This window comes from Polyodon spathula, chromosome 3, assembly GCF_017654505.1.
Source record: "Polyodon spathula isolate WHYD16114869_AA chromosome 3, ASM1765450v1, whole genome shotgun sequence".
Taxonomy (NCBI): domain Eukaryota; kingdom Metazoa; phylum Chordata; class Actinopteri; order Acipenseriformes; family Polyodontidae; genus Polyodon; species Polyodon spathula.
Genome location: NC_054536.1, coordinates 54631652 through 54659642, shown reverse-complemented (window position 1 = coordinate 54659642; position 27991 = coordinate 54631652). Strand labels below are relative to the sequence as shown.

General features: G+C 38.5%; 1 protein-coding gene across 1 annotated transcript in view; it reads right to left on the bottom strand.

Moving 5' to 3' along the window:
* The window catches only part of rundc3b (RUN domain containing 3b), a 62572-nt gene extending 35245 nt beyond the window's left edge, over positions 1–27327 (bottom strand). Inside the window, exon 1 of the mRNA XM_041245485.1 lies at positions 26726–27327. Coding sequence (XP_041101419.1) covers positions 26726–26922 — 197 coding nt within the window. The 5' untranslated portion in view covers positions 26923–27327. The remainder of the gene's footprint in view (positions 1–26725) is intronic.
* Between the last annotated feature and the right edge of the window lie 664 nt (positions 27328–27991).

Sequence of the window (27991 nt, the reverse complement as noted above, 5' to 3'; positions counted from 1 at the left end):
CTAAAAAAAAAAAAAAAAAAAAAAAAAAAGCAGCTAGGAGCACTTCGTTAAATGTACCTGCAAACTTTAGCTTCTGTGTTTTGCTCCTGGGCAAAAGTAGGTGTTGTACCTAAAACTGAACTCCAGATCAATCATTTAAAAAACAAGTGACTTTGGGTAACCCATTTTGTTTACCCATTGATGAGTCCCTTAACTTTACTGTATGCTTGTCATGTTTTAGTCAAGACAGACATCGTTGAGCACAGACTTACATTGAGATTCCTCTGACCAGCTTAACTGAATATTATTAGATCAAACAGCTACTATGTTAACTCTTAATGTAACTTTTCACAATAACAAAAATAAAAAAATCCATAAGACATAGATATAACTAGTGCAGTTATCTTTCCAGGGCCGTAAGAGCCGTCATGGGCCCCAGGGAAGGATTGGTATGTGCACCCCCTCCTCCCGGAAAGACTGTTTTAACAGTTATGTCTTGCGGAACATGTGTTTATAATGCTCTAGCTTTATAATGCTTTGAAATAAAATTACAACTGGAGTTTGCACACATTTTAGGTTCTGTTGCAGTCACTGTTTTTGTTTCTATTTTCTTTGTTGATCTGTGTTTAATTATCATTATATTTTTTACGTAACTTTACTGTTTTAAAAAGCAGAAAAAGAAGCCACAATGGTAGTATCAGACACAAATGGTATTTAACCCTATTTATGACCACACCTTTCCCAAGACATGCACTAGTTTCAACCGTTAAACTAATCTGTATGCTTTTTGCCAGTTTCGTTGCCTAGTATATAAAAATAATTTAAAAATGTGCAGGTAGCTTTTCACAAAATGTAAAGAAACAACATTTCACTAAAAATCTGGTTTGTGAAAGTTATCTAACAGTTACTTTTTAATGAACTTCATTCCCGAATTGTCTGTACTCATATAATAGCCACACACACTACGTTGCTATTACATTACCCACACAAAATCATGATTAAAAAAAAAATATATATATCCGATTTAAGAATATTTTCAAGCACTGTATAACTCTTAACCTGGGAAATCAAGTGAACGGACAGGTCATTGCAATAACAGAGGTGCTCTGCTTTACACAAAGATAGGTCATTGCAAAAAGTGTTTGCTTGGCGTTACACAAACTTGGTAATTACTGGAAACATGCTTCTAAACCAAGCAATGATACTTGCAATCGTAGCAAAGTGTCTGAGGAAGATCTTTTCAACTGATACAGTATTTTGATAATGGTTTGAAGGAAAGTGTCACCGACACCTAGATGTTTCAATATCCCAATTAAAACCTGCAGCAGGATAGTTTACTTTCTCAAAGTAGTTATGTTTAAGTTATTTACAGTATTCAAACTTGTTCTTTTGGTAGGTGAACAACCTCTTTTTTGTACAAACCCCACATGTAATAGTCATTAATTGGAAACTTACTTAACATCAAATAACACGTTTTTAGCATTAAAATATATTTTAATGGTGTTGCTATACACTATTTTATTTATCCTGTGCCAAAAATAAACCACTTATCTCTGCTCTTAACCAAATACCAAGTATTGGTAAATATACAGTAGATGTCGCTTATTAACAACCTTGCGGCTTGCAGCAAAAAATTCTTATTAGCGTGCAGGGTAGGGGTTAGGGCTGGTAGGTCGGCTCTTTTGTACAGCAGTATGGACGCTTTGCTTCAGAGCGGGAGGTCCCAGGTTCGTGGCCGACACTGTGAGAAACTCCTGCCTACGGGAACCCGAGAACGTTACAATACTATAGTTGTAGAAACAGCACACTGAAATACATATCTTGGTTCATTACAGTGTTAAAAAATAAACATGAAAAACACTAAATAGCAGAACAAACAACTGTTTACTAACACTACACATGTGCAAAACAAAAAGTATACTCAGTACTGTATTGTACACTGTACTATCAATATCCTTAAAAACAGTACACAAACTTGGGATACAGTACTTCCATTTAACATAGAAGCATAATTTTAAAAGTAGTTGTCCAATGGTGTTTTTTTTTTTTTTTTACGATTCGCCACCTCCAGCTGTAAATCGACCTCAATTTCGCGTACAGCTTCGTAGCCAATTTCGGGATACAACAGATTTTGAGAAGCCAAACTTTTCTGCTATCCGTACTTGTTTAGCACCGGGTTCACATACTGCTTCCAGAATCCGAGCTTTATCGGCTATAGAAAGGTCTACACGTTTTGAAACCTGGATGACACACGACAATCAGACTCAATAAATAATGTACATCTGCGTTAAGAAAACTGATACATAAATAGACGCTGTGATGCGTGCGCGTGACAGCCATAGAAATTGTAATAAATAAATAAATAAACAAACAAACATTGCCATTAAGCTGCAAACGGTTGCTAATATCCAAAATCCACCAACATTAAGTCTATGGGATGTGATTGGTTCCCGTGGAAATTTCGTTACTAACCTTAAGCTGTCTTTATCAGGGTTGCTAATAACTGGCACCTACTTTTAGCATTTTAAGCAATATAAACGATCATTATCGAATTGTGTTTACCATCAGCTGAAGAAAGTAGTTTACAGGATAGAATTTTTCAGGTCGTGTCAAACAAGACTTAGAGCTTAGAATTAATTCTAGATTTTAAGTATGACACCATATATGACACGTTGAAATCCCAACAAAATTTCAAAAATTTTTTTTACAGTTTTTAAAATTGATTTTAAAAAAAAAATTATATATATATATATATATATATATATATATATATATATATATATATATATATAATTGTTATGCCTTTTTTCAACTTTGTGGTGTAGTAAAATATGAACTGCAAAAGTTCATTGCATGAAAGGCAGCATTTGACACCACCTGCACTGCCACTGCATGCACACTCAGTACACAACAGATGCACATCGAGTTGGTGGGCAGTACTGGAGTTTTCATTTTTTTTTTTTTTTTTTCCTGTGGTGGTGGGAATGCAAAGGGCCTTGTGCAGGGCTACTTGTTTTAAAACATAAAAAAAAAAAATGTCCCCTTCGCTAGGGCTCCCTTTGGGGCATTCGGCCCTGGGCCCTGTCCTCTCTGTAGGCCTGGATATAGGTCTGCAGTGTTGAAATAGTTGAAGGGCGGGGGGATTTCCTGCCTAATCTATGCCCCCTACAAAACATCCTTTTCTATGATTGTTCAATCAAAAGCCAAAGATTAACATCAGAAGTGAGTCTGACATACAGTGCATAATATAAGGAAACAGCAATTTACACTTTTAAAATCTATAGAGCTACATAACAATACTCAGAATGGAGAGATCTTTGGCTCATGAGAAGGAGCACCAACAGTGTTTCTACTGCTGTTAACAGGTTAGAAAATTGACCTTAAAGACTTGATTAGATTTCAATCAATCAAAACCTTTATCCAGATGAGTCAACTGAGAACACATTCTCATGTACAATGACGGCCTGGCAAGTGACTCACAACGCCACAGCAAACAAAAGCTCAGCAGCAACTTAGTAGGTACAGCCGTCAGTGAGCAATGAGTCGACCCTACGGCTAAAAGCAACGTCAGATATGAACTGTTCGAATTTGAACTTTTGGTGTAACTCATTACAGCCACTGGTGCTGCGAAGCTTCCTACAAAAGCTGCTCATTAATAGAATGATTCTTAGGAAATCTATATTGTTAATCTTTTAAGTTTTGTTTCAATTAGGAGACATAACTCTAATGTCACATTTATTTGGCGACTAACTGATTTTTAAGACATCTTTTTGGCATTATTTATCTTGGTATGCGCAGATGAACAATTCAGCCTTTAAGTTTGACAGTTACGTTTTAGAAGTCTGTCACTTTTCAGTCCGCAAGAAAGCTTCACAAGTATGAGATAGCGCAAGAATTGGCAACTATGGCCCTTCCAGCCCAGGTCTTTGTTTAATCCATGTTCATACTTGTTTAATTGAACCAATTAACAACTCCATCAAGGACAGCCTTAAAAGTAGTTTGCTATACCATTATGCATGTTAAGTCTTGTGTGGAACGGGCCTCTGGGACTGGAGTTTTGCAGTTGTGTGTGTGTGTGTGTGTTAATCAAGTGTTTTCTCAAGTCTCAGATCAATTATTTAAACCTAGGGTTAAACTGTGTTTCATCATTACATTCAAAAAGATTATTTAATCTCTAAATATTAAATATATATACTGCGAAGTGCTGTTGAGATCAACATGTCACTTATAAACCTAGCAGGGGTCTTATTTTTGGTGTTATGATTGGTCTCTCATATTTACACAACTATGACTACAACACTAATTTATGATGCTAGTGGAAAGGCTGCTTCAGAAAAAAAGCCTTCATAAGCAAAAATGAATTGGAGTGAAGGATGAAAGTATTATTTTTTTATCCATGCTGTAGGGGGTAGCTATTAAGAATATGTAACATCTAATACTTTAACCATTTTAGTATTTTAATATACTTTTAATAATCATTTAATTGACTAACTCTTTCTTGCTGAGAACTGAACTTGTTCCATATATGTTATGTCAAGATTGGCCGAGACATATTCGGGATCCGTGTTGGAGAAAAGACAGATAATGGGGTAGATGCAAGTATAGACACAGTGCAAATAATTTCGAATGCAAAATTCAACTTGCATTGCGGCAAGGCAATTATTTTGCACTGCGCCCTATATAAGCTTTAGAGCAATGCAAATTGTTCAACATGCACAAATAATGATCCATAATTATGATAATGAGGGTCTCAATGAGCGCATCTGTATGACATTTGTTGAGCACAAAAATACAAAAAAAAAAAAATGTACCGCGGAAAACAGAAACATTTTCTGTGGAACTGAGAGTCCTTATGGCCGAGATCACTCGGCATGAAACTGAGTTGTTGGGAAAAGCCTCAGTTATGCTAGTATCCTTAGGAAATTATATGTATTGGCCTGCCCTTTTCAGCATGATATCCAGAAATTTGCCGATTGGGCTATCCCTCAGACATTCCAACTGTGGTTTGAAAGGAACCAGAGGCAAAGTGGTGCAGAGAACACAGAACTTTCATATATGCAGGCATAGCGGCCCCTAGATTGGTGTTGAGGTCTAGCTTATCCCTCAATTCAGCTATGAGGTCAAGGATGACCTGATGAGTGAGACGATAATGCTTTGGCACCACATCTTCCGGCATCCCAAACAAAGTGACCCTGGGAAGTGTCGGCGCATCAGGACGTGTACCACAGCAGCCATCCTGAAGCCAATGCCAGGTCTCTGCAGGTGTGTGCTTTTATACAGCTCTTTGTTACTTGCTTCTACAATAGTTTACACCTTGTACAAGAGGTTGTGACAGAAATACAATGAATCTTGGTTGTAAATCTCCCTCCCAACCTGTGAGGGCGCTAAGCAGCGATGATGGGCTGGCCTGACGGTTCTTTCCCAGGGTCGGGAAATTGGTCGGTCTGGAAGGCGGAGAGACTCTGTTGCAAGAATGTATTGACCCGGAAGGGAAACGACGAGTCAGCCACAGATTACAGAGGAAGTTACACTCGTTTCCAAGGAGTGATGTGTGACAGCATAAAAGGGGATGGAGAATTGTAATTTGTTCCTTCGCTTTGTGTTTTGTATTTAACCTAGAAGGACTGCGAGAGACCCTAGTGAAATGTAACCGAATTGTGAGTGTTTTGTTTGTTTGCGTTGTTAGTAATTGTCTTGTTTGTGAACCACCAGATGGGTAACACATATCCGGAGCCGTCACCTTGGGCCAGCACAAAGCTGGAACAACATCACACCAAAGTCACAAAATAAAAATAAACATTTATCACCCACCACGAGCACTACCGCATGCACCCAGGACTGGTGACCGTGTTATTATTATTGTGGGACCTGGAATAAAATAAAACAACCCTTTCCAACCTGATTACGGTCTATGTTCATTTCATTCCTGCACTGCATCACCTCTGCACCTGTGTCCGCTCAGCTACCTTGTCACAGAGGCGTAATGTTGCTGGATGATCAGCAATTGCCTAAGTGCAAGGCAAAATCCGTACATCACATTATAATGTCTGTGCCCACTTAGTATCAGGATCCCACCCAATTCCATGCTCTTTTCTTCATTTGCATGCATTTCAATATATTTAATGGATTAATGATGGCAAAGTGCAAATTTGATAGCAGGTGCAGAACACCAAGTGAACACCATTCTTTACATACGCGGCCGCTAAAATCCAACTGTATGGCTACTAAACACGATTTACGGCATTATGGGGGTTTTACACCGCAAATCACTATACGTGTATCCTTACATCTATCCCAATGAGAAGGCCTCACTCTTCTTGTCTGGGGAATGTGTGGGTTGTGGCAAGCAGAGGGTGGGGGTTAGGATATATGTATTGTTACACTGTTAAACTCAGCAGAGTTGGAAAAGGGACTGTCCAACTGTCGGGAGCCAACAGCTTTGGGAAAGTATTACCCTATTATCTGTTACTCTGTATTAGGGTTTGTTCATATACTCTAGTAGTAGTGAATTTCTCTGTACACCATTACTTGTATGGTGATAAAACACGATTATCGTGGCTTGTCTGTCATGTTTGGTGCTTTACCTCTCGGTGTCTCTGGGAAATATTAAGGAAACAGTAGGCCTTGTTTTCTAACAATGCAATAAAAAGTCCAACATCTCAGACTAATGTCTGCTTATTTCTGCAGCTACCCACTGTAATTAGGCAGTTTAAAAATGTAATGTCCCACAAAGGGTTATTAATGGGATTTCCTATCTAGCACTAATTTGCACAAAGCCTCACTCAGACAGCATTGTTATTTGACCTAATGGTTAGAGCAAAGGGTAGTAGCTGGTTATGACATTTTCACTGTAGTCTGATGATGCATGGTGTTGTTTATAAACAGCATGTTATTTAAGGAGTCAAGATCAATAAATCCTCAGCCTCTCTCAGTAGCTTCCAGTGCATATAGTTACAGCAGTCAAAGTGACACAATGCAAAGTTGTTAGCTAATGCGTTAGTGTGGCACAGACATACATAGAAAATGACTGCTGTATAATACCAATGCGTGACCTACAAAGTAACGCACTATGTTAAGTTTTCAAATACTTTTAAATGAAGAAAAACCAAGTACAGTAGGCACAATGGCAATATATTCGAGTATTTTACAATACCCTAGATTGTTATGGCCTCTAAGCAGGGTTCTCCCCAGGAATTCTGTACAGCGGCAGAACATTATAGCTGGGAACAATTTTAACGGAAAAATAAACTTGCCTTACCTTAAATATATGATACGACAAAGAACTTGAATAATGTGTTGTCTTTCGTTGACTAGGTCTGGGTGCTCTTTCGTGTTCTATATTTTCTTTTTTATTTACCGTTTTTTATTATGGTTAATTACTGTGCCTATTTAGACACGCTACGATTTGACTGGGGAAAGATAGCGTAGGTTTATTGGAGTTCACAAAAAAAACAAAATGGTAACCTTTTCATTTCCTTTTTAGCTTAATTACTGAGCTTATTGCTTTCTTTAAACTGTTTTCTTTGTTAACTTTTCAGGGCATTTTGTTAATGCATGTCTTTGTTTTTCGCTGTTCAACATTTTTTGAATGTATCTGTTCATTTAAATTTTATTTATTTATTTACACAATAGTACCCACACGTTTGGTGATTATTGCTTGAAACCAGACTAATAATCCAGCACCTCTGCACTTTAGCATTTGTATGTCAGCTGACAACAGCTAATATCCCCTCACGCCTTTCTTCTTAAATGCGTAAAGCCTCTATACATGAACCCCATTCATTTTAACCTCTCTAAGTGCTTAACACAGAAAACCCATCCTCTCAACTCTCTGATTGGTTAAATGCTGTGTCAAGACGTAACGCAGCTGTCGTGTGGTTCCAAGATTATTGTTTCACCTAGCAATGTGCAAGTGAGCTAGTCTGCTAGAAGCGCAATCAATCCTTGTTGTTAAAGGCACAGCAGCATCTGCAAGAGGGGCAGCTCAGGTCTTTTCAGCCGGCTGACGACAGCCACTTCGCCAAGCGGCTCGCCAGGCTGAAACGGTATGGGGAGAACCCTGCCTAAGGATTTGGGCAGGGGACCCTGGAGATCCTTGGTTTCCATCAACATTCCTCAGGGAAAGTCTCTTCACCGTTTTTAGTGTAGTACAATAGCGCCAAGGCTAAATATTTAAATCAGTAGCATCACTGTACATGTACAGATCAGCAGGATGTGATAGAGACTACCCCCCTCCCCCATCTCAGTTAAGTAAATGATTAGCAGTCAGTCACCACAAATCTTGTTTGCAGGATTACTGTGTAAATAAGAGACATTGGCAGGGATTCACTGTCACAAGGTGGAAAATGACAGCAGGCAGACATCAATTTAACATCCTTAGGGTAACAGTAGAAACCATTTGTTGATCTGGGACCAGCAGATTTCAAATTTAGATAGGGGGTAAAACTATTTAAGGTGTAGCACAATAAAAGTATAAATAATAAAAACATTGAACCCATTGACTGAACTTAGAAAAATAAAACTTCTAGCAGCCAACGAATGATAAAATAATAATTGAACTCAAATTTTAGCTCAATTGTCAGATAAATGTGCTTATTTATGACTTGCTCAGCGGTTTCTACTGAACCTGGTTGAAAATAACAGCATGTGGAATCTGTTCACGATCTAATAAAACAGAACAGAATATTATTAACTGTAAACCTGTTTGACACTTTATACACATTTATATAAGTATTACTGGTTGTTTAAAACTTTATACTGAAGTGTTGCCAATAGATTTGGTTACAATGCATTCTATAATTTCAAACAATGAGTAGCGTGATTGCTTCTACAAGGTAGTATGTTCTCACTTACAAATACATTTACATTAATCCGAACACTATAAAGTTCATACTGCAAACCTGCCAGATCACACTGAGAGCAGAGCTGTCGCTACCCTATGGTACCTCTAAGCTAATGGGGCTTTAGTGCTTTGAAACTCTAATTTAAATCAACAGTAGAGCACGGGTTCAAGCTCAGTTCCTTGAGGGCCGCAGTGTCTTCTGGCTGTCGTTACACCCGTGCTCTCAATAACTTAACTGGTCTAATTATTTGATTTCTCTCCAGGCCTCAATGTGTTCTAGGTAGTGTACATTGAATGAAGTGCTTTTTAAAAATCATCAGCTGACCTTGAATTAGTTCTGTACATGTCCAAATAAACAAATAATTTGATCAAATTAGTTAATTGAAAGCTTAAGTTGGAATGAAAACCAAAAGACCCTGCGGCCCTTGAGGACTGGAGTTTGACACCCCTGCAATAGATGCATTTAGGGATTAGGCTACATCTCAAAAACCATCTGATATGAGGAGTCAACAAAATGAGTCACCATCTTAGTATTATTCTTAATACCTTGTGAGTTAACCCTAAATACAAACGTTACAATATTCTTCAAAAGGGTAATGTTATTTTATTATATGGCATTTTATTACAATTTTAAAAAATGTATAATATTGACAGTTTTTTGCAAGCATTGAGGCATATTCAAATGCTCAATTTGACATTCCAATATAAACAGCTAGTGCAAGAACCTTTAAACTTTGTATTTTATTTGATACATAAGATTTTATTATAGGCGAGGGCCAGCACAGCTCTTCTATAGCAATGTACAGCATTTCTTACTTTGAAATCCCATTCTCATATTGTCTTTTGAAAACTTTTCACTTAATTGGACCAAGCCAGCAACTTTAGTACACTGTCCATAAATAAGTTACTAGTCAAACTGGATGTAATGTGAGCTTGAATAATTTATCACTGTGCTATTCTAAAACAAACATGATCTATCTTGGGAAGTGTAATGTCATTTTGGGGGATTTATATAGTACATGACAAAGAAATAAATACTGTACATGATGTACTCACATGCAAGACATGAGGTTCTGACACAGCAATGCCTAAAAAAGCTATTTATACCTGCAGGAAAAGTTATTATGCACACTGTATTATATTAGCCATTATAATCTGATCAAAGATTTCTCTGGTGTTAACAAGACAAAGCTACTTAAACACTGTTTGTTGTACAGGTGATCATTGTATATTTTAAAAACCCAGAAGAACAACTGTTTACCCTCTAAAATTTTCCTAAGTAGTGGCATGAGTCTTAAATCAGTCCACTAATATCTTGTATTTCTATTGTCCTTCAGTGTTTGGAAAACACTCAGAAGAGCTATAAAAAGTTTCGTGAAAAACAAATAAGGGATGGAACGGGCCAAAATGAAATAATCAGATATGCGTCACATGAGTTTAACCCTTACAGAAGGTAATTTTATATGGTTGGATATATGAATGCTGACTGTATATGCAAAAATATACAGGCAACTGTGACATACAGACAGATAGTTGAATGGATAAACAGACACCCTTCTTTATCCCCAGGATCTGATACGTTCACTAAAAATTAAAACTAAACCATGTTAATACCAAGTTTCATGACAACTGGATAAGCAGGTCCCAAGGTATATGCAAAAATGTAAGGGTGACATACAGTACCATGAAAAAGTATTTGCCCCTCTGATTTTTTTTTTGCATTTTTTTGACACAATGTTATCACATCTTCAACCAAAATCTAATATTAGATAAAAGGGACCCTGAGTGAACAAATAAGTCAAAATTTTGATATTTATTTAATTTACTAAAGAAAGTTATGCAACACCCAATGCCCCTGTGTGAAAAAGTAAAAGTAAATCGCCCCTTAGACTCAATAACTGGTTACTCCACCTTTAGCAGCAATAACTGCAACCAAATGCTTCCTGTAGTTATTGATCAGTCTCTCACAGTGCCGTGGAGGAATTTTGGCCCACTCCTTCATGCAGAACTGCTTCAACTCAGTGACATGTGTGGGTTTGAGCATAAACTGCTAGTGTCAGGTCCTGCCACAACATCTCAATGGAGTTTAGATCTACTTTGACTAGGCCATTCCAAAACTTTAAATTTCTTGTTCTTCAACCATTCTGATGTAGACTTGCTTGCGTGTTTTGGATCATTGTCTTGCTGCATGACCCAGATGTGCTTCAGCTTATGGACGGATGGCCTGACACTCTCCTGTAGAATTCTCTGACACAGGAAGCATAAATTCTTGCTTCCTTCAATGATGGTAAGTCGTCCAGGTCCTAATACAGCAAAGCATCCCCAAATCATGACACTACCACCACCATGCCTGAACGCTGCTATGAGTTTCTTACTGTGGAATGCTGTGTTTGGTGTTCACCAGACATAACGCGGCCCATGTTGGACAAAAAGTTCCACTTTTGACTCATCTGTCCATAAAACGTTGTTCCAGAACTCGAGGATCATCCAGGTACTTTTTGGCAAACTTGAGACGAGCATTCACGTTCTTCTTACTGAGCAGTGGTTTCCGCCTCGCTACTCTGCCATGAATCTCATTTTTGCCCAGTGTCTTTCTGATGGTGGAATCATGAACACTGACGTTAGCCGAGGTGAGAGAGGCCTGCAGATCCCTGGATGTTGTTCTAGGGTTCTTTGTGACTTCCTGGACGATTTTACGCCTTGCTCTTAGAGATTTTGGCAGGACGGCCTCTCCTGGGAAGATTCACTACTGTCCCAAACTTTCTCCATTTGGACAATATGGCTCTGACTGTGGTTTGGTGTAGCCCCAGAACCTTAGAAATGGCTTTGTAACCCTTTCCAGACTGATAGGCATCAACAACTTTTTTTCCCGGAGGTCTTCAGGAATTTCTTTTGATCGTGGCATGATGTGCCTCTAGAACCTGTGTGCTGACAACTTCACTCTGATGGTAAGGGCCAAGGTTAGTCAGACTTATATTGGGCAGGGCTGGCCTAAATCAGGCCTGATTGTTAAGCAAAATATTCAGACAGCTGACCCTAATTATCCCTTTAATTGGGTTGAGTTAACTAGGGGGGCAATAACTTTTTTACACTTGAAGATTGTATGTTTGATTACCTTGCACACCAAACAAGTGAAAGAAGCACCAAAGTTTGGTGTCATTTTTTCTCTGTCTCCTTTTATATACTACTACAACCCACCAAAAGATCTGAAAATTATTACAGGTGGACGAAGAGACACTCCCCCACCCCCACTTCTCCAGAATCTGATATATTAAATAACACATGCCAAATAACGTTAATACCAAGTTTCATGAAAATTGGGTCAGAGGATTTTCCAGATATATGGAGACATCTACTGACTTCATCCCATGGGGGATAACAATACATACCTGTATCTTCTGGTTTAAAAGCCACGGGACCCTTATTTATGTGGGGCATAAATCTACAGTGCTACGGCGAGGTGTAGATGGGCCAGTTGTTTACACCAAGAGAGTGCCTTTAAACAGCGATTAGACACTGTCAATAGGCGATTGAGGTTCAACGTGGACAAATGTGCAGGAGACCCAATGGAAGGGTCTGGGAAGCTGCTGCCATCAAGCCCAGAAGTTTCTGGAACATCACTACCATGAGCGATCTGTTGAGCTGAAAGAGCTCTAAACACACAGATAGTCTCTGCACTCTGCTGTCTGACAGAGTGGACAGCATGGCCCTGGAGTCCAAGCACGCTCCTAGATAGGAGGATGTCTGAGGTGTAAGCTGACTCTTCACATGATTTACCGTAAGGCCCAACCGTTAAAGGTGGCCATTGACAAGCTCCATGTGGGCCTTTGCCTGTGCTGGAGACTGGGCACAAATGAGCCATTCATCCAGATAATTGAACACTCTGATGCCTTTGAGTCTCAGTGGGGCCAGGATAGCTGAGGCCACGTGAAGAGACAGGAGTCGCCGCAAGAATGTTGGGACTCCGGGAGCCCAGAAGTAGGTTAGTTAAGGGCATGCTGATCCCAAACAGTGTATAGAGAGGGTTTTCATAGTGTCTCATCATTATCCAGCAACAACCCACACATGTAACACTTCACCCTGTTACAGGGTCCTACAGCCCTTTTCTGCTACCTCATGAGACACAACAGTGCTGTCCTGTGGGTCTGTGACTGAAGTTGCAGTCAAGCACTGAAAAGGAGGGGGACCATGCTTGAACTGCAGTGAGTAGCTGGTCTGAATGGTAGCAAGTACCCAGATATCTGTGGTACACTGACACCAATAGTCTAGATCAGCGGTATACAAACTTCTTGTATGCGTTGCATCCCTGATACTGATATTAAAACTTACCTTTATATTTTAACAGGTGGTCCCCCCCCCGATTTCATGTAAATCATGTATTTTTTCCTAGATTTAACTCCAGTAAGTCCAGTCAGCTAAACACAGCTAAACAAAGCATATCACAAATTCAACATTTAAAAATCGGTCTAGTTTTTTTTGTTTAGTTTTTTTTATTTTTCTTTTTTTTTAAGAGAGTGAGAATTTGGGTTTCTAAATCTGAATTTAATTCTCTTTTTTTTTTTTACAATTGGCAAGTCAACATTTCTAACAAATCCGTGAAATTAACATTTTATATAACATGCATGGTTGATTTGGTATTGCTGCAGAGTTGCTGTTACACTCCGACTTTTAAGCATGTGTTTGTTACCATTTATGTATTTTGCTAAATCTAGACTTTTTTTTGGTTACATTTAGGGGAAAAAAAACTATTTACATTAAATCCAGGCAAAAAACAGCTGTTGAAACATTAGTGCTTTTTTTTTTTCCTCCCCTAGAGTGACAGTCAACAGCTCATTTGAAAGGTAAGAACTTGGACAAATTAGCTGTCATTTATGTATTTATTTAAAATGTTCTATCCTTCTAAAAAAAATTAATAAATAAATTTAGCCCCTTTAGGTCATAGTAGCTCCCCTCTTACTGACTCTCCGCACCCCACACTTTGCACAACACTGGTCTACATGGCTCCCCAAGAAGGGACCCTGGGCCTGTAGCAGCAAATTCCTAGGCCTGCAGCTTCTGTCTCTGTGCAGGGTGGCAGAATCTACTAAAGCCTCCACGGCCAGCAGCCGCAGGCCTGTTCTACCTCTGGTAGCGGGCGCAGCCAGCATTGCTGGGCTTTAAGGCTGCTGCGGCATACGGAGAGGGTCGGTGACCTTGGTACTGGTACTTTATTGCGGGTGGCAACGTACAGGGATGCCCACTTGTACAAGCCACTGGCAAAACCACTCAGTCAGTACCACACACACACACACACACACACACACACACACACACACACACACGACTGAGGGAAGCCTGTTAGAATGGTACTAACAGCCTTCGTAGTGGTGATGCTAAAGCTGTCATCAAAACAGCAACAAGATACTGAGGAAGAGATTGCAAGCAATCACAAAGCAAGTATCTTGGTCCCAAATTTCCCACCCTCAAATTTGAGGAAAAAATAGAACAAATAAAATATGCATTTATAAAAGATACAACCTCAATTACGCATATGCAGACAGTTTGTGGCCGTTTGCTATAACACAGAGCATTACAGTTACGTGCTGCTTCTCATTTCCAGTCGTGATTACTCATACCTGTTTTTCTCCCAATTTGTTAACTGTGGTATTTGCTTGGCATGTTGAAAAATACAGGGGTCTGATCAGCCTTTCTGATCTAGCTGGTGCTGCTTGTAAGAAACGCTGAAATTGTAAGTTTCTTTGAATTCCTCAGGAAGCTAATGATGCTTCTTTGAAAACGTCTGCCTGTATGTCATGGATGATTCGAGATCGGGCAGTAACGTTTTGGTTCGTCTTTTCTCAGCAGTAAGTCATGATGCTGCGCTCTCTGGTCAGGTCAGTCTTGAAAGGAAAAATGGCACCGATATGTGTGATTGCAGTCCTCTTGTACCCTCAGGGGAGGGGCATGACTGCGCCACAGGCTCACGGAGCAGCTTTGGGATATCTTATTTACTTCTTTATATTTTGTATCTCTTAATAAATCTTACAGTAACAGTTGTAAATATCCAATCACTCTGCAACTCTCAAATGCGACGTTTGGAAAGACGCTAAGGGGCTGATGTAAGGATTGGCGTACTTCAAACAATTGTCCAAACAATCCAAATTGCCTAGCGACCAGGCAATTATTTAGCACTGCGGCCTATATAAGCTTAAGAGCAATGCAAATTACTCAACACTCACAAATAATGAGCTGCAATCATAATAGAGGGCTGGAATGAGCGCCATCTGTTCATCGGGGTATTGAGTGGCCGCACTTACAGTCCCGAGGCGAGAGGGGTTGGGAGTACAGAGATTAGTAGGTGCTGTATGAGATTGGTGGAGCACAAAAATCAAACCAAACAAAAAAATAAATAAATAAAAAAATCAGAGGAAGGGCAGCAAAGTCTTCTTGGCACATGGAAAAGAAAAGGAAAGTTTTCTCAGGAGCTGAGAGTCTGTAAGGCTGAGGTCACTCAGCATGAAATTGAGTTATTTCGAAAAGCCTCAGCCAACATCAGTTATGCTACCAAAAGAGGCCATATGGTCTGCTATATTGTAGAAAGTTAACGCTGTCAGTGTTCCCAGGAGGACAGTCAACCAGGTGATAAAGGTGTAACTCAGCTATTAGGTCTAGGATGAACTGAAGAGTGACACGATAATGCCTGACCACTACATCCTCCGGCATCCCAAACAAAGGGACCATCAGTTAGAATAGGCAGGGTCTTCCCTGTCTTGCTCTTCTCCTCTGAAGGTTTTCCTGCCTGTCCTCAACAAAAGCCAAGCGTCGCTGGAACAGGAAGCGTACCACAGCAGCCATCCAAGGCCAACAACAGGTCTCTGAAGGTGTGTGGTTTTATACAGCTCTTAATTACTCGCTTCTACAACGGTTTGTACCTTGTGAAAGGAGCTGGAAAGTTTTTGGAGGGTCAGCTATATCATTTAAATGGATTAAAGACAGCAAAGTGTTAATTTGGTAGCAGGTGCAGAACGGCAGGTGAAAAACATTCTTTCCATACACTGCATGTTTAGTGGCCGCTAAATCCCACTTTATGGTCGCTGACTTTAGTCGCAATATGGGTGTTTTGAAGCCGCAAATCACTTTGCACGTATCCTTACATCAGCCTTTATATGTACAACTCTAATGTTTAATTTAAAAACATTAAATCTGACACTACACGTAAACAAGTTCAACATTTCGTTTACATCATATCCAGTCTCACAGTAAGATGTCCCTATAGATACCCAGATACGCAATCGAATTGTTTAACTTTTTGATTTGGGATCCGATGTGTTCAGGTCAAAAATGCCATTCAGAATCTTTACAGGACTCGCTGGTATCACTCAGCAAGATTGGCGCTGACTTGGTAGAGGCTAAACAAGCGACAACACTCTATATGTGATTGCTGTTATTTTGTATTATGAATGTTGTTTTAATAGTGTTTATTATTAGGATTAGGGATGGGAATTTCAAACATTTTCCTATTTGAATACACAGGGTGCAATGTTTTTGTGTATTCGATTTTTTCTTTTGTTTACTGAATTAATACACAGAACTCAATTAGCAGCAACGTCAAAGTGCGTATCTCTTCCAATTAAAACAACCGTAGCATAATATTGAGCAAACCACCAAATAATAATTGTTGCTGTAGTGTATTCAAAATAACACCTATCATATAGCAACCTATTATCAAATAATATTTATAACATAATCTTAGTGTAAATATTATAACCTAGTCAAAATAGAAAATACACTCCAACATTACAATAGTTTAACATTACTAATTACAACTAGCCATCAAGTACTGACATCAGATGAATCAAAGTCAATTTACTTTGTTTATTCAATAACCTGTAAATAATTCAAAACAAGGGCACCTGGTTGTACTTTTAATGGTCAGTGCAAATATTGCTGTTACTCAATCCATTCACAGAAAGTCAACAGTAGATGTTTTACATTGAACTACAGTCCAGAGTTTAAAAAATAACTCCAAGTATCTTGCATTTCTTATAGCCACTGCATTGTTTTGCTTAACATTTAGTATATCTTTATATTCATCATAATGTTAAATTACCTTTCTAATTTCAGTGTTATCCAAGTTTGGATTACTGTACTTCTTTTAGCCCTTGCTATAAACATGTTTAATGGCTGAAGTAACATATATTGAAAGGCTTCTTTTAGCCACTTTCTTTTGAGATGTGGGCTCTTTGGTTACTATACACAGTTAGAAACATACTGAAAATAAAAACCATCATGAAAAAATATATAACTATATTGGGCCAAACAAAATTGCATCCGGGCCAGTAAAAACACTAGCTCAGTGGCCCAAGGGGCCAGTAGTTAAAAATCTAAACGTAGAGCCCTGTTTAGTCAGTATGGAATGATAGTCAGTTGGTTAATGACAGGAAATGCGTGGGAACAATTTCCAGGTGAAAAGACCAAGAAAGTGCAAGACCACCTGAAAGCAATCGTTTTTGCTCAAATACCCGTGATAATTATACCAGTAGACACGCATTTACAGAAAGTAAATCAATGGCAACAGTTACCATGAACAACTTCCTTTGCCCACTCAATCAGTACAGATGATGTAATGGCCTGCAGCACTGTTATGTAAGTTCTGCTGTCATTCTAACTGCACGCTGATTCCTTTGTTTTGGTTAGAGAAAAGAACCTGGAAGGACCTGTGGACCTGTGTTTTGTGTATCTGTATCTTGAGTGTTTGTTTGTCTCTAATTGTGTCTTATTAGTAGATGGCAAACACGTTCCAGAGCCGTCGCCAAGTCCAGCACAAACCCGGAAGAGCACTTCACTTATATCACAAATAACTATCTGCACCACGAGCACTAATTAATGCACTAACGGACTTGTGTATGTGTTTTGTGTGGGTGTATAAAGAACAGGATTTTGGGACAAACCCAGGGATTACAATTTAAGTAATACATGCCGCTGTATTACTTAGCATCATTTATTGTTTATTTTGCCATCAGGCACTGGACATACAAACCCATTAAACAACTTTGCACCTGGATTATAATTGTCTGTCTGTTCACTGATCACCTGCATCTGCACACTGTTAGCCACTTTGCCACACCCCGACTCTCTGGAACTCTCTCCCAGCTTTAGTGCGTGTGGCTGCCAGAGTCACTAGCTTCAAATCAACTCAAGACCCACTTGTTCTCTCTTACTTTCATTACTATTTAAGCCAGATATCTGTTACTAGCTGTTGTCTAAATAGCCATTCAGGTTTTTCACTCCATCTTATTAGTATGATTCTGTATGACACACGCATCCACAATGTTTACAATTCACATCCTAGCCATTTATTTAATGTAGTATGCCTGCATTTAATGTATGCACACTGTTTTTAAATATATAGGCTCATTCCATGTCAACTCAACTAGTGCTTCCCACCTCAAGATTTTGATTATATTTTGAACAGTGGAAGACACGGGTCAGATATGAAACCAGGCCAAATGTTTAAGCTCAACGATGAAGATTTGCTGAGATAATACCCCCTTTTGTTAGGGGCTTTTGCAAAGTTCTGAAACAAGCATTCATACAGATGAACGTTTGAAGGAAAGGACTAATTGACTTGATTATCGGTCTCCATTTGTTTTTACCAGTGGTATACAAAAAGGTATTTCTAAATTGCAGGTACAACTACGTGTGTGATGCAATGTCCTTGAAATCCTACCTTATACGGGCAGAACAGATGTCAATTTTATGACATGTTTTTGAATGAGTCTTGTGATGGATTGTGACTTACTGTCGACTGATTTAAAGTCTAGTGGTGGTGCCCCACCTGGACAGAGAGATATTAAAATGTGAGGAGACAGATTACCAAGTCAATTATTTCACCAAAGCCCAAAGGTCAGTTTGTTAACTTGTGTCCAACAAGGGCTTTCAGACCTCAAAGATGGGGCCATTTTCAATACTTTAATCCTGAAGCCCTTTTGTGTGGTCATTAAATCAGACAGTAAAGTAGGCAGACAGTAGCAGAGCTGCTACAGAAAGTCAGTTAAATTATGAGCACACCTGAGCAATTAGAAAGTGATCTCTCCTACTTTAGAAGGAATATGCACCAAAAATCACTCAGGAATTTGACAATTGGACAATTTTTCAATTTAAGGCCCCCAGCAAAACAGAAGTATTAAAAGCAGTGGTATTTATTTTGCATGAATTTGCAGAAGACCTACCTGGCTATCTATACAAAAGCACTCATAGGGTTACTGACATTCTAAATATCATTTTTAGATCCTCAAAATCACTCCAAAATGAGACGCGTTTCAAGTATAACCACCCCCCACCCCCACCAAAAGGGGGTGTACCTGATACACATCATCATTGAGTTTAAATATTTGGCCTGGAGGAGCTTCCCAGTGGCACATCCATTAAAGGCACTAGGCGTGGGGTGCAGGATGTGCCCTACAGCCTGGAGATTGCGGGTTCAAATCCAGGCCTTGTCATTTGCTGATCATGACTTCCCAGTGGACTTGCAGTGTGAAAAAAGACAGCTTTGCAGGGCATGTTTTGAGAGACATGTGTCTGCTGCCATTTTGCTAAGTCAGCATGGGGGGGTTGCAGCAATGGACAGATTAGTCCTAACCCTTTGCAGTCCTATTTCAGACCAGGTCTGACATTAAACTTTTTCCTGTCCGACATCAAAAAGGCAATCACAGATCCCTAGTCGGTTTTTGCCAGAAAAAGCAGAGAAAAGCTTTCAATGACCGAGAAAAGCCAGCAAAAAAATAATGGATCTGAGCAATATGCATAGTCCCTTCACCACAGACATAACAAGGACTTAAATAAGATATTGGCTTCTGCATCCAGCACGCAAAGAAAATCGCAGACATTTATAGTAATAAAATAATGACTTTGATAGCATTACTGAGGAGTTTGGTGATAAATCGATTGATCAGGAGATGATTTACCAGTATGCATGACTATAAAGAGGTATGTGATAAATCCAGCAAACAAGGGGTGGGACAGGGCTGAGTGTCCTGTTGATATGCAGTGCCTTTTAAACCTGTATTACTGTGAAAAAAATAAAAAAATAAACTTTTAAAACAGCATGTGTAAAATAAACATGCTTGTTGGAAAATAAATTAGACCTGACACGTCAGACAGACACTGAATAAATGGACCGCAAGAGGTTAATACATACAATTGGCGATTCCTAAATTCGGAGATGGGTTAAAAAAAAAATCCATTGATGTCAACTAAATAAAAAAATAATAATAATAAAAATATTTATATATATATATATATATATATATATATATATATATATATATATATACACACACACACACACACACACACACACACACACACACACTGCTCTGATAAAAATTACGAGACCACTGCAAAATTATCAGTTTCTCTGGTTTTACTATTTATAGGTATGTGTTTGGGTAAAATGAATATTTTTGTTTTATTCTATAAACTACTGACAACATTGCTCCCAAATTCCAAATAAAAACATTGTCATTTAGAGCATTTATTTGCAGAAAATGACAACTGGTCAAAATAACAAAAAAGATGCAGTGTTGTCAGACCTCGAATAATGCAAAGAAAATAAGTTCAGATTCATTTTTAAACAACACAATACTAATGTTTTAACTTAGGAAGAGTTCAGAAATCAATATTTGGTGGAATAACCCTGATTTTCAAGCACAGCTTTCATGCGTCTTGGCATGCTCTCCACCAGTCTTTCACATTGATGTTGGGTGACTTTATGCCACTCCTGGCGCAAAAATTCAAGCAGCTTGGCTTTGTTTGATGGCTTGTGACCACCCATCTTCCTCTTGATCACATTCCAAAGGTTTTCAATGGGGTTCAGGTCTGGAGATTTGGCTGGCCATGACAGGGTCTTGATCTGGTGGTCCTCCATCCACACCTTGCTAGACCTGGCTGTGTGGCATGGAGCATTGTCCTGCTGGAAAAACCAATCCTCAGAGTTGGGGAACATTGTCAGAGCAGAAGGAAGCAAGTTTTCTTCCAGGACAACCTTGTACTTCGCTTGACAAATCTGCCCGATTCCAGCCTTGCTGAAGCACCCCCAGATGAGTCCAATTTTCAGCTTTGCCCAACACCTGGTCGTCTAATGGTTAGACGGAGACCTGGAGAGGCCTACAAGCCACAGTGTCTCGCACCCACTGTGAAATGTGGTGGAGGATCGGTGATGATCTGGGGGTGCTTCAGCAAGGCTAGAATTGGGCAGATTTGGCATGAATCAAGCTAAGTACAAGGTTGTCCTGGAAGAAAACTTGCTTCCTTCTGCCCTGACAATGTTCCCCAACTCTGAGGATTGGTTTTTCCAGCAGGACAATGCTCCATGCCACACAGCCAGGTCAATCAAGGTGTGGATGGAGGACCACCAGATCAAGACCCTGTCATGGCCAGCATGAAAGCTGTGCTTGAAAATCAGGGTTATTCCACCAAATATTGATTTCTGAACTCTTCCTAAGTTAAAACATTAGTATTGTGTTGTTTAAAAATGAATATGAACTTACTTTCTTTGCATTATTCGAGGTCTGACAACACTGCATCTTTTGACCAGTTGTCATTTTCTGCAAATAAATGCTCTAAATGACAATATTTTTATTTGGAATTTGGGAGAAATGTTGTCGGTAGTTAATAGAATAAAACAAAAATGTTCATTTTACCCAAACACATACCTATAAATGGTGAAAGCTATGATCCCTTATTGATTTAACCTCCAGGCAGGTTAAAGAATGATTTTTAAACCTTGACACAATTGAGACATGGATTGTGTATGTGTGCCATTCAGAGGGTAAATGGGCAAGACAAAAGATTTAAGTGCCTTTGAACAGGGTATGGTAGTAGGTGTCAGAGTTAACTAGCATGTTACCTAATTAACCTTTTGTCACCAACTATTGTTAACAGATGAGGGTCCATGATTACTATAAATATAGGTAGCATAGGCACAAGTTTGTCATTCCTGAATGTAAGGGAGAAGAAAATGGCAAAATACGCTCAGTTTAGCAAAGAAAGAAATGAAGATCAATCTTTAAGACAAATCACAAGTACTTTGCAAGTGTCTGTAACTGCTGTGGCCAAGACCAAACGTTTTGAAGAAACTGGCACTCATGAGGACAGAACAGGGTCAGGCAGGCCAAGGGTGACCTCAGAATCAGAGAACAAGTTCATTCAAGTCACAAGTCTGCGAAACCGGAGATTAAATGCCCCTGAAATACAAGCTCAGCTAAATGCTACTAGAAGTACAGATGTTTCAACATCAACTGTTCAGAGGAGATTGCGTGAAGTTGGCCTAACTAGAAGAATCGCTGCAATGAAACCATTGTTAAGAGTGCAGAATAAGAGGAAGAGACTTGCCTGGGCCAAAAAACACAGAAACTGGATGTTTGAGGAGTGGAAGTCGGTCTTATGGACCGACGAGACAAAATTTGAAATATTTGGGACCAACCGCCAAGTATTTGGAAGACGCGCATGAGTTCTGCATGTGTGATTCCCACTGTCAAGCATGGAGGAGGCAGTGTCATGGTCTGGGGTTGCTTTGCTGGTGAGAGTTGGTGATCTTTACCATCCATGGTAAGCTCAACCAGCATGGCTATTATAGCATACTTCAGAGGCATGCTATTCCATCAGGATTACGGCTAGTTGGGCAGTCCTTCATTCTTCAGGAAGATCATGACCTGAAACACACCTCAAAGTTGAGCAAGAACTCAACTCAATCTAATGACCTGGCCTGCCCAGTCTCTAGACCCCAATTCCATAGAACTTGTATGGGACGAACTGGACAGAAGAGTCAAAGCAAAGCTACTCACAAGTGCCCTACATCTCTGGGAATTGCTGCAGAAGAGCAGGGAAGACATGTTGAGCAATTTCCTGCTGAAACTTGTTAACTGTCTGCCTTGTGTTTGTGAGGCTGTTATTAAGGCAAAGGGTGGCTATTTAGAGGAATCCAAGACTGAGACCATTTTCAATTTTCTTGAAAATTGCTTTGATACTCCTTATGTTTTGTATATTGTTTTGTATGTTTTCATTTTCAAGTATTTACAGAAATGTATACGACGTAAAACATTGTCAATTATGAAAAAAACCTAGTTTCCAGCAAGTGTACTCAAACTTTTGAATATATACTATATATAAAAACGGTATGCAATACCTTTTTGTATACCACTGGAAAACACAGATGGAGACCGAATATCAAGTCAATTGTTTCATCACAAGTGCTTCAAACGTTCATCTATATGAAAGCTTGTTTCAGAACTTTGCAAAAGCCCCTAACAAATGGGGGTGTTATCTCAGCAAATCTTCATGTTGAGCTTAAACATTTGGCCTGGTTTCATACCTGACCTGAATCTTCCACTACACCAAATAGAAGCAAAATCTAAATTGAGGCAGGGATTTTCCTGGATTTTGGTTGATGAGACACGGAATTACCCCATACAAAAACAAAGACAACTAGTCGACTACTGATTTTTGCAAATAGACCACCCCTCCAATTAACTAGTTGTCAATTGGAAGCTGATCATATCGGGATATTATATTATATATATATATATATATATATATATATATATATAATATATATATATATATATAATATATATATTTTTTTACATTGTCCTATCCCTATGTACAGCAGTGTGAACATTGTCAGAGCATTCACTCACTTGACTTAAACTGGATTTAACAACTAGATGCAAATGAGGGTATACCTATTGAAAAATGTAGTTTGTTTAGTTCCCATATGCACCTTAAGCCACTAATTAATAAAAGCTTATTTTCTAGGTTTTAAAAGGTCGGCAAAGGGTGCTTCTGTCTCCACTTCATTAGCATAGTCCACACAAAATTTGCCTGAAGTCAGATTGCACAATACCAACTCATCATTTTCCATTAGGTTACTATCCAATGCCTGCATAAATCAAAAACTGCTGACACAAAGCAGTATTGAAAAAAAAAAAAATCCCACTGATGCTACGAGGGTTTAGCATTTAGAATATAAAAGAACTACTGTGTGTAGGGGGGGAGGCTGGGGAGGGACTTCATGCGGATCAAATTCTGGAAGAAAAAACCTTCAAAAACACATGAAAATTATTTTAAAAGACTTGCTGAATCAATAGCAGGCATTTAGTGACAATAAATTAACTTCAGTTTCATTAAAGTGTTGTTAACCAGACTGTAAGGTTTACAACTAAACACACTGCAGAATTACCTTGTTGCCAGTTTATTTATTTATTTTTTATTTTTTTAATACAACACTCCTAACTTCCAAGCGGACAGTACTATTATAAAACTACATTGAGGAAGGAGGAAGACAAACCAATCTATTTACATTATCTTCAACATGTTAATCAAGACTACATTTTAATTTTGAACCCAGGCAGACAGGTAGGATTTCCACATGCAGAAGCAATAGTTGCTACAGTTTGTCAAAATATGTTATGAGTTGCCACCTAATCCCTGATTAAACCTGGGCTGGAATGCTTTAGTGAAACGACTCCTGAAACTCTCACAAACAAGTAATCGTGACTAATGAAGCTGCAAGAATACAAGCTGACACAGCCAACAGCTTTTTTTCACCCGGTGGTTGTACCTTAATGGTTTGTTGCCAGAGGGGATATATAAGAACATCTTTGATTAGAGAATGTCTTTAAAAAACTCACGCAGCATGTCACCTAAGAATCATGTTTGTTTTATTATTTTTAAAATTACTAGAAACTGGAGAATATTGTCCAACTGCTGTTATTCCCTTTTGCATGCAGCTTTATGAAAGTATATAAAAATAAAGGCTACATAGTAACAACACCCACTGATGCAGTCGTTCCATACATTAAAATTTTCCAGTCTGTCTCTAGGAGGATAACATAATCATGGATACACTTGTAGTGGACTGGGTGCTATATCCTGAATACAACGCCATCTGTGATTCTGACTGCAAACCTGTTTAGGATAAACAGATTTGAATGTACTTTGTTAGAGCTGGGAGGACTAATTATTTCCTATTGACTCCTTTGCGTTAATATAAACCACAATTTCACCTCCACAAATTTTACTATATTCTCGTTGTTAAAAAACATGAATTTCTTTTAAAAGTGTATTACGCCAATATAAAGACATATATCACCTTTAAACACACACTGTAGCAAAGGAAATGAACTCTTAAAAGAATTTTTAAAAAATCAGTTACTGGCTTTGTTAAATACAAAGCAGAATCTGTGCTATAACAGAAAACAAAGGAGACAATTGTAAACATAACGCAGCACAAAAGAGATTGATTAATTGACTTCTTGGTGTGTGTGTGTGTACACACACACACAAACTGAAAAATACATATCAAATTAGTCATAACCTCTAGTTATTCTACTTAACCCTTCTGCCTAAGGTAAGATTTAATACGAAAAGCTAAACATGGCAGCAATCTTGCTTTTATCATACCATTTCAAAACTACTTAAAATATTTTATAATAGCAGTACTACAGACTAAAAGCAGGCAATAACAATCAATAACTTACATCCAGTTACAAGTACATAACATTGCCACTTGACATGCACTTAGACATCAAGCAAATCACCCCCAGGCAACTGCAGCAATACTCTCCCTTCCAAACCAAATTCTATAAGATATGGATCTTCTAAAGTCCTCTGCAGCCTTTGGCTGTGATTTTGAAAATTAAAATCAACTGTTCTGTTTTGCAACAAGCAAACAGGTTGCTGCAGTAACATGTCTGAATAACTTAGTCCACTTGAGCTAAAAAGACCCCTAAAAAGGAACTGGAATAAGACCATTGCATAGCATTCTGAGCCATTCCAGGTTTTACTGGGAGCTTAAATCATCACAGCTGAGTTTTACTAGTCATAGAGGGGAAAAGGTCTTGTGAGCTTACCTAAGCTCACAAAGCCAATAACTGCTCTGTCTGCTATGGCAGGTGAATCTTATTTCCATCCCATGAAAGGCTTTGATTTTTTGGGGGGTTGTTGAGATATATTTCCCCACTATAAATTGTAGCTCAGGTAGCAAAAAGGTTGCTTGTATCATTCTTAAGCATGCCTCCATTAAACTTCAATCTTAACTAGAGACACTGGAATTGATAACATCTGCCCCTTGCAATGCACTTCTTTTTAAATTGTTTTTTTTTTTTTTTTTTTTTTTTTTTTACATTGAATTGGTTAAATATAGTTCATAAACATGTCATTCTAATATAACACTGTCATACTGCAACACAGTGCTTCAAATGTCACATCCAATTCACAGTTATGATATGCAATGCATATATAATAATATAAATTTAATGAACATGTTATGGTTGTGGCAAATCAGTATATTACACACTATCCATTAATAACCATTATCAAATATTCTTATTGAAAAAACAAGGTACTATGCCCAGGCAGCATCGTCATTTACTGATCACATATTGAGGAGAGATATTATTTTCGTTTTCAAAGAATTAAAAAAAAAAAAAAAAAAAATTGTAATTTCTTGACATCTACTAAAAACTTAAAGTGAGTTTTGCGTCATCGTTACAGCAATACTAGCCATATGAATACACTGCCTCAATTGTCTTTGTTCTTGTTTAATTTATGTATTTATTATAACTGACTCTCACAGAACGTGATTTAATTCTGCACTCACTGGGCGGACACTTCCCACATTTATTGTGTCAGGATAATAGCCATGCGTAGTTTTTGCTGCAGTCTCATTTTCTTTCAGAGTACAACAAACGTATGCGGTACCAATATCCTTTCCTGTAAGCCTTTTACAGTTTGTTTAAGTGTGGAACAGAGTCGTGGACTGGAACCATAAATTACTGTATGAGGCGCTGATAATGCATGCTACCACCGTTGGAACAACAGTATATAGTAATATAGTATACATTGAAAATATAGTTACAGTACCTGCAGACAGTGATTAGGTTTTTTCTTTCCACAGCTGCGTTCCTAGATGCACCCTTCCTTCGGGATAAATTCAGTCCCAGATTCAAAGATGCCATCTCTTGCGCTCTTCGGTGTCTTTGATCAGAAATAATAAGATAACGAGGCGACGCGGATTCTGCGGATTCTGCGGATTTAGTCAGCTTCACTGCAATTCCCATGCAGCGCAGTTAAGTCTACGGCAATGCTACTGTTACTACGACTACACACAAGACGGAATTACACTGTCGCTTGTGGCTGTGAGACGTGATCATGAGATTTGCCTTTAAAACACACACACAAAAGAGGAAGGATTGGGTCTAATGCAATCTCCTATTATGAATCACATGTGTGCAATATTAATAGCTCAAGAGCCATCCCAACGCATGATACATGTAGCTGGTCTACCTCAATTGTCACATTCCTTAAAGATCTCTATTATTAAAATTACGTTTGGCATGTTTTTTTTTTATTTTGTTGTTTGTTCGGATGTACGACTGTTAATTCCGAGACACGTATTTATTTTTATTTTTTTAATTTCTAACCTCACTACCTTGCAGTCGAACCGCAGGTTGCTTTGTTGATAAATTAAGTTTCCTTCTTTAGCATCACAAGACCGGAAGTTGACATAGTTTGCTGGTGTTCGTACCCAACGAGGCAAAACTGTACAGTGAACAGTCTTGTATTTTATAGCCAGCGTGTATTGTGACAAATAATTTGGAACACATTTTAAAGTAATAGTGGGTTTTATTTGGATTTCTAGTTAGTTCTCTGGATGACTCAATGAAAACTTGAAACATCCCATTAGTTAACTTAAGTGCCCCGATATGGGATTTTGAACTATTTAGAGATGGACTCCCCAATAAACGAAATACAGTAAATAAATAAACTGTTTATTCCTGTTAACGTGATCCCTCATTTAAGCAGCTCCTTTGTTATGTATATACAGTTTATATATTTAATGGGGTTAATCTTAAATCTAAGTTAATAAAGGGCACTTTATTTGGATAAATATCAAACATAACAATGCAGATAATTAGGGATGCTAAATTGCCACTTGGTCGAGGAACCAAAATTTACACACCTGCCTTTATTGGCACTGCAAGTGTGCCAACATTCATAGAACAATTGAAAATTGATTCCAATCAACAGGATGTCTACATTAACCTAATGAAATATAAGCCAAGAGGTGCTGCTGCTATCATTTCTTATAAATGTGAACCAGTTAAGTACTGAGAGGTGTTCAGAGAC